The sequence below is a fragment of the Rhodamnia argentea genome, chromosome 6 (genome assembly GCF_020921035.1).
Source record: "Rhodamnia argentea isolate NSW1041297 chromosome 6, ASM2092103v1, whole genome shotgun sequence".
Taxonomy (NCBI): domain Eukaryota; kingdom Viridiplantae; phylum Streptophyta; class Magnoliopsida; order Myrtales; family Myrtaceae; genus Rhodamnia; species Rhodamnia argentea.
Genome location: NC_063155.1, coordinates 5,903,103 through 5,914,623, shown reverse-complemented (window position 1 = coordinate 5,914,623; position 11,521 = coordinate 5,903,103). Strand labels below are relative to the sequence as shown.

The 11,521-nt window shown below is 39.4% G+C and overlaps 1 protein-coding gene and 1 non-coding gene across 2 annotated transcripts; one reads left to right on the top strand and one right to left on the bottom strand.

Annotated features, from left to right (window-relative positions):
• Window positions 1-357: 357 nt before the first annotated feature.
• Window positions 358-4,403, bottom strand: LOC115740367 (laccase-1). Its single transcript, XM_030673850.2, has 5 exons — window positions 4,231-4,403; window positions 3,418-3,569; window positions 2,383-2,624; window positions 1,749-1,877; window positions 358-1,662 (listed from the first exon to the last, which is right to left on the bottom strand). Exons 1-5 carry the CDS (start codon window positions 4,342-4,344, stop codon window positions 560-562), a joined length of 1,740 nt encoding a protein of 579 aa, XP_030529710.1. The 5' UTR covers window positions 4,345-4,403; the 3' UTR covers window positions 358-559.
• Window positions 4,404-7,457: 3,054 nt separating this feature from the next.
• On the top strand, window positions 7,458-7,529 carry TRNAP-UGG. Its single transcript has one exon. It is a non-coding gene; the product is annotated as a tRNA-Pro (tRNA).
• The last annotated feature ends 3,992 nt before the right edge of the window (window positions 7,530-11,521 follow it).

Below are 11,521 nucleotides of genomic sequence, written 5' to 3'. Positions count from 1 at the left end.
TTTCGCGAAAAATCAGCAACTAGTAAACAGAAAAAAACTTTAGCAACTTTGAATGTTTATATCGTTTGGGAAATAAGTTCACACAAGATGTTTTCCTCGATAAGCAAAACTTATCCCTGTAAATTCTTATTAATGAAGAACATAGGTGATACAACTTATTAAAGCAAGAAAAATCTTTTCGAAGTTGCTGATTTTTCATGAAACAAGCGCACTCAATGTAGCATCTTGGTACTTATTCATTAAGGTTAATGGTCATACATTTGTGATATTAAGAGGACGGTTCATCAAGTTGCAGTTACAGTAGAAGATGGAGGAATTTTATCAGCTAATCGTCGATAAGAAGAGAACCCATTAGTCTAACCACAAGAAAATCATACTTTATATTATAATATTTATATTATAACAACATCATAGTGTACAAAAGCTTTCTCTAACGATGCTTTAATGAACCCCAATCACCAACCCCTCATTACTAAAAATTATAGTGCCGTCATTATAACCTATTCTCACAGACACTGAGTTAAATTCGACTTGTTTGGCAGGGACGTTCTCGAGACTATCAACATGAGGGAAGATCATCAGGTGGAGGCAGCAAGCGTTGAGAGGGGCCAGGCCCATTGGGTACAATGAAGGTCAAGGCAAGGCCCCATGAAGTGTGCACCTCAAGATGGCAATGTACGAACCAAGCCCCCGGGTTATCCGTCTTGAAGCGGATCGCGGCCCATCCCCCAATGGGGACCGCCACCGTGTTCCGCTCGGGCGGATCCACGAGGTTGTAGCCCGCCGGGTCGACGTTGGCGTCATAGTTCCCGAATCCTTGCCCCACGATGAAGAAGTTGTGGCCGTGGACGTGGATCGGATGGTTCTCGGGGTTAAGGAAGTTCGTGTCCTGGAGCACAATCTCCAAGTTCATGCCGAAGGGTACCACCAAGAGCTTGCTCCCGAACTCGGTATTCATGTTCTCCGCGAGGGGGTCTACTCCGGTAAAATTGAACTCCTTCGGGGGCCGTTCCGGGAAGGTCGATGTCAGCATCTGGCTCGCGGTGAAGTTCTTGTAGTGCCCCTCGAGGATCGACATTAGCGGACGGACGAAGGACTGGTTGTTCATCGAAGCGTAAAACCGCTTCCCGTGGAGGCCCTCGCAAGTTTGGTTTGGCGGACAATCCTGGAGGTTGAGGCTAACGGTGGTGATCACTCTCCTATCAATTGCCTTGGGGACCCTACACGGGTATTGAGGTGTTGCAAGGCTCCTCAGCTTGTTCAAGAACTCGGTGGCAAAAGGTGTATCGGTCATTCTAGGAAGATTAGGGACCACAACACTAGGCTTGCTGCTCTCGTCACTAGATTTAGGGCCTCTGTATTTTAAATAGCCCAATGTTGTGGAATTGTCAAAGGGGAAAATGGAGGTGACGTAAGGAGTGGCTGCCATTGGGAACATTCCCGACGGGTCAGGTGCTTGGTTCACTGTGATCAGGACATTCGTGGTCTGCCCGGGAGCGATCATTATGGCCTGGGTCGAAAAGGGCTTCGTGTAGACCGCGTCGATCTCGACCACGCTCAGCGTGTGGTTGGCGACCGCAAAGAAGAGCTCGTCATTAAGTGCAGCATTGATGATCCGGAGCATGTACGTCTTGCCCGGTTCCACTGCCCGGACAAACGTATCTGCAAAGTAGCAAGCAAATGTTAGATTAAATTCTTAGGAAAAGCAAAAGAAACATTTGATTAATGAGGCATTAGTTTTATGATACCTTTGGCAGAGCAAGGATAGAGCGGCCCTGGAAGGCCATTGATGGTATAGGCATCTGAGGAATTAGGGCCACCACCATGCAACATCATTTCACTCTCCACTGCATCAACATCCCCATTCCACCATTCACCTATGGTTTAGGTCAAACGAGATGCAATTCCCAGTCAAAATCAGTGTAGACAGAAAAAGAAAAAAAAAATTCAGAGTGAGGGAGGAAAAGTAAAAATGCCCTGGTCATCATATTCATAATTCATTTGCATACAAGACTTTTGAACAGACAAAAGCGGACGTTGGTTACATGATGCTGGGTCAAAGTTCTCGAACATAGAAGTAGACCTGACAGATATTACTTGTCATATGCCCTTTGTGCAAGACTAGGATTTGGACTTAACGATTAATTAATGGATCATATTAAGATTTACTTCAATAATGTCAATACATATGAGATCTTAATAATTATCATGCAATCTGGTATTAAACGGATCGGATGGCACCAAGCGTAAGTTACAGAAAGACTTGTATAAAGATATGTAAGTAAGCATGTGAAACATATCATATTAAAATGAACGATAGAGAAACTCAACGTGTTCAAGTATATTTAAAGAGTATTGTCTAATAAGATAGCGACGAATTACCGAAAATGATGGGGATTTCAGCTTGAATCTTGGGTGAGAATGGGTAGGGCAAGCGGGGGTAGATGATGAAGGCGCCATGAACGGAAGCTCTTTGCCAGGCGAAATGAGCGTGCCACAGAAGAGTGCCCCTTTGGTCCACCACACTGAACTTGTAAGTGTAGGTGTGCCCTTCTCTTATGGGGCACTGGGTTATGTAGGCCGGTCCGTCGGCCCACCCGGTCCGGTATTGCCTTATGCCGTGCCTATGCCCAAAGACACCAACACAGCCGCCATCGTTATCATTCATAAGCTTTTCAAAATGAACAAAAACAAAAGGGCTTCCAATCAAGGTTGAGTTTTTTTTTTTTTTTAAGGTTGAGTTCATATTAGCAGAAATATAAATTTTCATACGCCGCCTTCTTTTGGCTTTTTCCCATGATTAGGACAAATACATGGAGGCATCCAAAACCCTTTTGGCTTTTGGTGCAAAATACTTCATCTTGAGTTACTTTGAATAAATTTGATTAGTAGAGAAGATGCCAACAATTCCTTAATTGGGTTTATGGGCATCTATTCACTATAGATCCTTAAAGTGAGTGACGGCGAGTTTTACAGATGCGTTCCTTATTTTAACGTATCGGTGCTCGCACGCCCTGTACTCCATGTTGCTTATCATATATTTTTCTTCCTTGATAACGGAAAATACCCTATATATGTTTTACGTTTGAGGGACCCCGAGGTCCAAATGAGACCACAAATAAAGCAATTTAAAGACTTATTTAGGTCCTACATCGCTAGTGTGCGAAAAGAGAGAACTTGCATGCCATAAAATTGATATCCTCGTGCGATGGCAAAGGGAACAGGCCCGGTCGGATTTGAGGGGCTCATTTCGTACCATTGACCGAAGAAACATAATGATCAAGAAACGGAGCAAGAAAGGGTATATTCATGTAATAATGAGCTAGGAAAAAAAGTGAATGAAAAGGAAAATGATGATGAGTATTCCAACATAATAAAAACCAATTAATCATGTGTGTGCATGCCTTGATATCTTACCAATGGATCGTGGTGTTCCTGGCGACGCGATTGGTGACTTCGACTTCGACGTGGTCCCCTTCATGGACGGCGATGGTCGGCCCCGGGTATTCGCCGTTCACCGTCAGGAGCGGCTTCGTGTGGCACAACCGGGTCACTTGTTTCCACTCCACCTAAGATGCAGCATACATTTGGAAAAGTAGGGTTTTTAAGTTAGACTAACCACAAAATGTTACGTTGGTGTGGAGTGTTCGACAGAAGCTCTCAAAAATATAGTTACGAGGAAGACGTTCATGGTAGTTCTTGAGTTCCAAGTAGAGCTGAGTATAATGGACCAATCAAACCGGGAACTGCCCAGACCGGACTGAACCAGCAAATTTGGTCAAGGGGGAACCGGACCTCTCGAATAGCACCTATTTTTCTTTTTCACAAAATGAATTTTCTAAATATAAACCTAAAGCTTATATGCTTAGGATGCTTAGTATGACTTACAGGCTTAGCGACAACGTGATGCAATTAACGAGATGTGATCTATTGAATATGTCGTTAATGAGAAAATTTAACGACAAATCAATGCAACCAGTCCAATGATTGGACCGCCCGAAAATCAGTCCTCTCGGTCCGACTTCCCCATTCTAGGGTGGGACCGGATAAGACCGTGAAGCGATCACCCGTTCTTCACATTCTTTTCTCTCCTTTCTGGTTCATGTCACCTGGAGTGGTGTTTTAGAATGGCTAGTTATGTAGTTGATTTTACACATAGAGAGAGAGAGAGAGAGAGAGAGAGAGAGAGAGAGAGAGAGAGAGAGAGAGAGAGAGAGAGAGAGAGCTTACATTGAAATGAAAACGTTTGGTGGCTGGTGCCGCAGAGAAAGCTGTAATAATATTGCAAGTGAGGATCAGAACTAAAATCAATAGAATCATGCAATGCAAGTTGGCACTCTCCATTGCAATTCAGCTTCAAAGCGCTCTCTCTCTCTCTCTCTCTCTCTCTCTCTCTCTCTCAGTTGATGGGCAATGGCTAATATGTTACAAAAGCCCCATGCACGACCACCCATTTATATATATAGACAAGGAGATTCTCTCTCTCTCTCTCTTTGTGACCTTGTATAATCGTTATTTTACCTTTTAGGGTTTCTAATAATTGCAATAAACCTTTTCATTTTTACTTATCCCTTGTTGTGACGGCCCGGTAGGTGAGGGGGAGAAATGACAAAGGAACATGTCGAATCGATCCTTCAAATTTGTCTGGGTTACGATGATGCTAAGTGTCAGAATCCGAATTAGAAATAGGACGCTCTGTGTTAGAATCGTCAAAAGAAAATTGTATTTCACAAAATCCCACCAATCTCATCCAAGCTCCAACCTTCTGGAAATTGATTGGGGAGGGAGGGTGGCAGGTGAGATCTTTAGTCAACACAAAGTTGGACTATTAGAAAGGCTGAAATTCTCTCCTTCCTCTCGTTTGTTTTACAAAACAGGTGATTTAAAAAATATTTCTCTAAGAGCGATCTTTTGTGTGAAATAATCAGTTAATGAGAAGTGTTTTAGTTATCTGCATCAAATAATGTTTAAATGTATTCATAGACGACGAAGATATTTTTCGTTTGTTCGTCTTTGTATACCATACAAGCTATTGTTTTTAGAAAAATATTTTCCACATCATTTATTTTTTCGCGAAGCGAACAGAGTCTCTCTTGTCTGATGGTCGTGGCTTGGAGAGGCTATGTACTTGCCCCGCGCGCGAGAGAGAGAGAGTGTGTGTGTGTGTGTGTGTGTGTGGTGTACGTTGTTCTCTACCAACCCAAAAGGAAAGCCAAGTATGATTATTCTTATGGTGATCTGTCCATAAGTTTTTTCACAACTTTCGATAGTAACGTTTGCATGACCAACGATGGTGCTTTTGGACATTTGCTACGTACAATGTGATTGAGGGGAAGCTGGTGCGGGCATCGTAGATTCCATACTACGTTCCATAACGGAAATTTTAAGGAGAGGCTATCAACAGCCTATGACGTGTGATACAAATGGAAACCCAAGAATGTTAGGTCCAAGGGTTAAATTACGCATGAGATGGTCAGCATCCCAACACCCTTTCCATACTGCAGCTCTATTTTTGGCCATGCAATCGGACCGCGTTGTTTCCCTCTTGTATTGTTGTTAGAAATGAATGAAAAGTTACTTTGGCAAAAAAAAAAAATCGAGACTCCAATCTGGTGAAAATGACCAAAATGAGATGGTGGGTTATTCATAGGCCAAGGTGGCCTCAAGTCGGGCACGTGGCATGTGTCTTTCGAGGCCCGCAGTTTATTTTTTTTATTTTTTGTTTTGTCTAATTTTCAATTCACTTGATTTTTACCATATTGCATTTTGTTCGTGTCGAGAGCTTATCAAAAATTACAATTTTGCCAAGTAAAATTGCAAAATTACGGAACGAGGTTTTTGTCCATATCAAGGTATAAGGCATCGTATATGAATCAAACATCATTTTGGCGACTTGAAATGTTAAAGATAAGATCATTTACGATAACTTAGAGATTGTTGTAATGATGGTCATGCAAAGAAGAGAGATAAAAGAAGCGAGGCCGGCATTGACACAAACTATTCTTAATCATATTTTCTTTTTCTTTTTCTTTTTTTTTCGAAGTTTTATTTATTTATTTAATCTTTTCTTTTCTTTTTCCTTCTTTGTTTTTTTCTATTCTTTCTTCTTCTTTTTTCTTTTCTTTCTTCCTTTAGCCAGTCGCGAGCCTCAACGATTGGTCAAGGCTGAGGGCCGGCGAGGTCGACCTCACCGTCCTCATGCGAACCTCACCCACCCCTAGCGAGGCTCGCCCTCGTCGGCCCATGCGAGGTCGGCCTTGCTAGTGGCAAGGAAAGGTCTAGGCTCGCCCTTGCTACTGGCAAGCGGGGATGAGTTTCGCCATAGGCCAACGACGTCGACCTCGCCAAGGCCTAGTGACCATCCGGAGGAAGAAAGGAAAAAAAATTGAAAAAAATAGTAAATTATTTTTAAAAATTATCCACATTTATACCGGTCACATCACATAGGATGGTTGGCATTCACATCAGCAATTTCGATCAAAATCGATCGAGATAGACTCAATTAACAAAACATGAAAAGATTTATAACTCAATTGGTACAGTTAAAAGGCTTAAGACCGAATTGGCAAAAATGTAATAATATTATGGCTTTTTCTTCATTTTTTGTTAGAAAAATGACAGAAAAAATTTATGGTGTCAACAAACACCGTACGGACTTCTAGTGTGTTCCAATTCCACGGGACACAATAAGGGTTTAGTTAATTAATGATGACGAACGCACTTTAGGGTTTTATTCTTCCTTTGTAAATGCACACGATTAGCATATGCCAACTGCTAAAACATAATGGTTTAATGATCGTTAAATTAATGTCTGAAGAGCTTTCTTTTTTCTGTCTGTTTTTCGTTTTTGAGCGAGTCAATGCCTTCCGCTAGTGTTCTTACGATTCTAATGGGGCATATAGCCGACAAATGGATAAGTTCAATTCAAAACTGACTGGAAAGATTGAGGATACAACATTTTTAGGGTTGCTTTGAAATGCCAGCAATGGAAAGACAAATATCTTTGGCACCGCTATTCAAAATGCCTCTTTTCTTGTCTCTCCACAACATGAAAATCCTTACACATGTACATATATGTACGAGATAACGCGTGAAAATTGCTACGAATTTACAACTTTGGTTGCTTCTTGGACCGACCAGCTCCTAAATCTAGAGACTGAGAAGGACATAAAGATCTTCAACTCCCGGTTCCAAATCCCCTTAAATACGTGGTAAATATTTATTCTCCCCGAAGAAAATCGAAAATTCCGCCGGTTCGATTTTCTCATGCTGATTATGGTACCCATTGTTATTACTTGACAAAAAACACAACACATTACAGGAGCTACAAATGCCTGGAAAAGAAAGAAAGGAAAATGGAGAAAATACTTTAGATATTCCTTGAATATGCTCAAAGAAGACACACACACATTCACACTCATATATATATAATTAATCGAAGCTCCTTCAGGAAAAGAGGGCGTTTGGTCTAGTGGTATGATTCTCGCTTTGGGTGCGAGAGGTCCCGAGTTCGATTCTCGGAACGCCCCTTTCGTGTTTTCATATCTGTTTTGCTGACTTGTCTTTTATTTTTATTTTTTTGGTTATTCTTTTGGAATTTTTCGAGGACCAGAGAAAATGTAAAATTTCTCTTGTCTATGTTGCTGACTTGTATTAACTGTTCTTTTCTTATATTTTTATTTTTTTGGTTATTCTTTTGGAATTTTTCGAGGACCAGAGAAAATGTAAAATTTCTCTTGTCTATGTTGCTGACTTGTATTAACTGTTCTTTTCTTTGTTAGTCTCTTGGAATTTGTGGTCAAGTCGAGGACCAGAGAAAATGTAAAATATCTCGTCTGTTTTGCTGACCTGTCTTAAGTTTACTTTTCTTTGTTATTCTTTTGGAATTTTTGGTCAAGTCGAGGATAGGATAAAATGTTAAATTTCTCTTGTTTTCTTTTCTTCGACATCTTCGTGGGCATCTTGAAATCCATTTTTTTGGGGGGATCGCTAGTGAAAACTCACTTTTCATTTAAAATGTAAAATTTCACTTGTTTTCTCTTTTTCGACATCGCCGTGGGCATCTTGAAATCTATGTTTTTTGGGGGGAATAACTAATCAAAACTCACTTTTCATTATCTTTAGACTCTTTTTATAATTCGGATCTTTAACTCTCCCTAAATTCTTTGAAATCTTATATTTGTCAAAGTCCTTTTTAGTCGTCATCAAACTATAAAATGTAATGGTTTTCTTTCGATCTTATTAAAAAAAAAAAAAGATCTTTTCCCAATTCGACCCAAAAAATAAAAAAATCTTTTTTCCAAAGATTGACTTCTCACCTACCCTCTCATCGCAACTCGGCCATTCGAGTCGTAATCAGCAATTGAAAAGAGAACTCAAATGATGCCCATCATCTTCCACCAACCCAACAAAGTCATTCATTTATCATTTATTGCAACGTCGACATGAATTTTCGTTCTTTTCCCTAGCAACCCTCAAGCGCCGGCGAATTTTCCACTGCAAAAATAAGAATATATATAATAAAAAATTAATATTATAATCACATGTATTTTCCAGTGGATAGATTTTCTGGTCAGCGCCAAGCACTCCCAACTCGATCCATCAAATTTTAGGTACATGCTTTTGGTGGAAAGACGGGAAGGATAAGATTGGATTCATTCATGCCATATCGGGTGATTCTGAAAGACGCAGGTTCCTAGGCAACGTGCTTCATTAAAATTTCTTGTTTAATCTTGCTGGAGTTAGGGCAGCCAATTCCCTCTAGCTTAGGAGGAATGGAGGAGATAATGATTGGGGTGATTTGGACACTAAAATCAAGTTGATCACACCATGTGAACGTTGTGAACTTTCCATAGAAACATTAGCAGAGAAGTTGGCGGGTCGGTCTCGGAAGCATCCCTTTCTTCGAAGGCAAAAATTCAATAAGAAAAGTTACTAAAAATGGATTCTGGGTCGGGTTGGATTCGGTATGAATCACTAAATCTACATTGGATATAAACTAATCAATTTGGGTCGGACTGTTTTCGATACGACCTGACCTATCCATTTGACAGGTCTAGCATTGGAAGAATGTTGTTTCACCGAATGTACTGATAGTACGTTGATACAATTAAAATTGACTTGTTTGTTCTTACCAAAATTGTAATTAACCGTTCTCACAGAAGTATTCGTGTTTTGTATAGTTCTGTAATTTTTAAGGTCTTGAAAGTTTTCAAACACCTCATCAAATTAACCTCGGTAGAATTTTGATCCTAATAATTCTTGTGCATACATGATGTACACATTCCTTTTTCCACCAACCATATGGTTACCTATCACTTCCATCATTGTGAAGTCAATCATTATGAATCAAAGTATAAGAACCTCATAAGATACTATTACTAGCATTTAAATATTAAATCACACATTTTTCTAATGGCTTAAACTTATAGAACAGCTACTAGTAATCCACATAATTTCACATGGCACTAGAGTCGGAGAAACCTAGTTCAAATTTTTCCAAACTCCTATTTATCTCTTCTATTTTATAGTTCTAACCTTTGATCTTAGACCAAAGTCCATATTCATAATTGAGCAACTCCATAAAAGAATTAGCAAAGATTTGAATGGTATTTATCGAAGAATCGGGGCTTATTATATTAGTATAAGCATACAAGAGTTACCAATTACTTGTTCGCATATGACACCTACCAAAAGAAAAATTGAAAAAGAGGAAAAAAAATAGGCGGTAAAAGTTTGATACATTCACTAGGAAGATCGCCAAAAGGGAGCTCAAGTCCAAACCCTTTAACATACCCAGTTTGACCCACCTTCATTCAAAAACTTAGGTCAATGAGTTATAGGCCAATTATAATATATTAATTGCTCAACACCACACTACTTATCCAATATAAGACTTCTCTAATACAACTCATATGTGCATCCTAACATTCTTTAACTTTTGGTTCAGAAGGGACATTAATACTTCCTTCCATCTTAATCATCACTATGATGTTGATTTCACCGCTTCAATCTGGAATTTTGTCTTTGTTCTGTTGGGCACACGGATTATGTGGCCAAATTGGGGATAAGTACACTAAGAGTGCCATAATTTTTCTTTCACTACTTGAGTGCTACAAATTAAAAAAAAAAAAAATCACTTAAGTGTCATCGCCAATTTGCCCCGCAGCAAATCTTATGTGGACAACGAAAAATCTAAAGTGGCATCCCCGAAGCAATTTTTTTGAATTTTTAATATACACATGGATTTTATTTTACTTTTTGAAAAGTTTCTTTTTATTTTAATTTTTTCGTTTCCCCCTCTTGGCCGACGAGGGTTACCATGAGGACCATCACCGCCCATGACCGGCTAGCCCAAGGCCGAGGGCCGCCTCGCTCTCTGCCGAGGAACCGTAATGACCCTAGGCGACGACCACCCAACAAATATTATAGTTGGATCAATCATTTATTGAATGATAAATCACTACAAAGATGGAGATATATGGCGGCCGTCGGCCAAGGTCGTCGTGGCCCCACCGACCAAGGGCGAGGCGGCTCTTGCCCCTAGGCTAGCCGGTCAAGGGTGAAATTCAAGCTTTTTCCTAAGAAAATATTAAATAATTAAAATAAAAATAAAAATATCAAAATAAATAGATAAATCCCTAAAATATTAAAAAATGTAAAAAAAAAATTCACGTATCACTGAAAAAAAAAAGAATAATAAAAAGTTCATGTAAGATAATTTGCCAGAATTGACATTCAAGTGAATGGTTTTGCTCCGATGTGCCACTCAAGTAAAGGAAAAAAAAAAAAATATAGCACTTAAGTGAATGCCGTATAAAAGTCATCGCACTCATGATGTTCTTATCCCGACCCAATTAGCATCCTTATAGATGGGCTTGCAATAGTCACCTAAAAACTCCTTCGTAGTTCACTTTGGTTTGGGCTACTAACTCCGATTCAGCTTGCAGAAATACGATCTCGGGTCGCCTAACGGGGGACGTGAGGAAATTTTTTTAGGTGCTGTCAAAGCACGCCTATGCACAGGTATTCAGACAAACCCTTCTTTACGAAAGAGACACTCGAGCTTGAAAGGATATCGAATTGAATATTTGGGATTTTGTCAAGTTCTAACATTGTTTCACGAATCAAATGTGTTTGTTTCATGAAAATCAACATTTTATAAAGCAAAAAATCTTCCTTAAAAGGAAAAAAAAAAGTTTATGCGGCATGTTTTCATTATTAACAAACAACATGCTTACACATTACTGTTAATAAAGAAAAAGGAAATTGACACATATAGTCCCTAAACTTTAGTCTAATATATAATGACAGATTTAGACTTTTAATTCATTCAATACGGTCTTTGAATTACTCTTCAATGTTCATTCTGATTTTTAAACTTTCAATTTGTTCAATCTAATCATTTTACTTTCCATAACAAAGTCAAATTTGTCGTACTATTCACAAATTTCACAGTTACACTTATGCCTAGATTTTTGGATATCTTTCCACGTCAATCATTTTTCGACATTAACAAAAA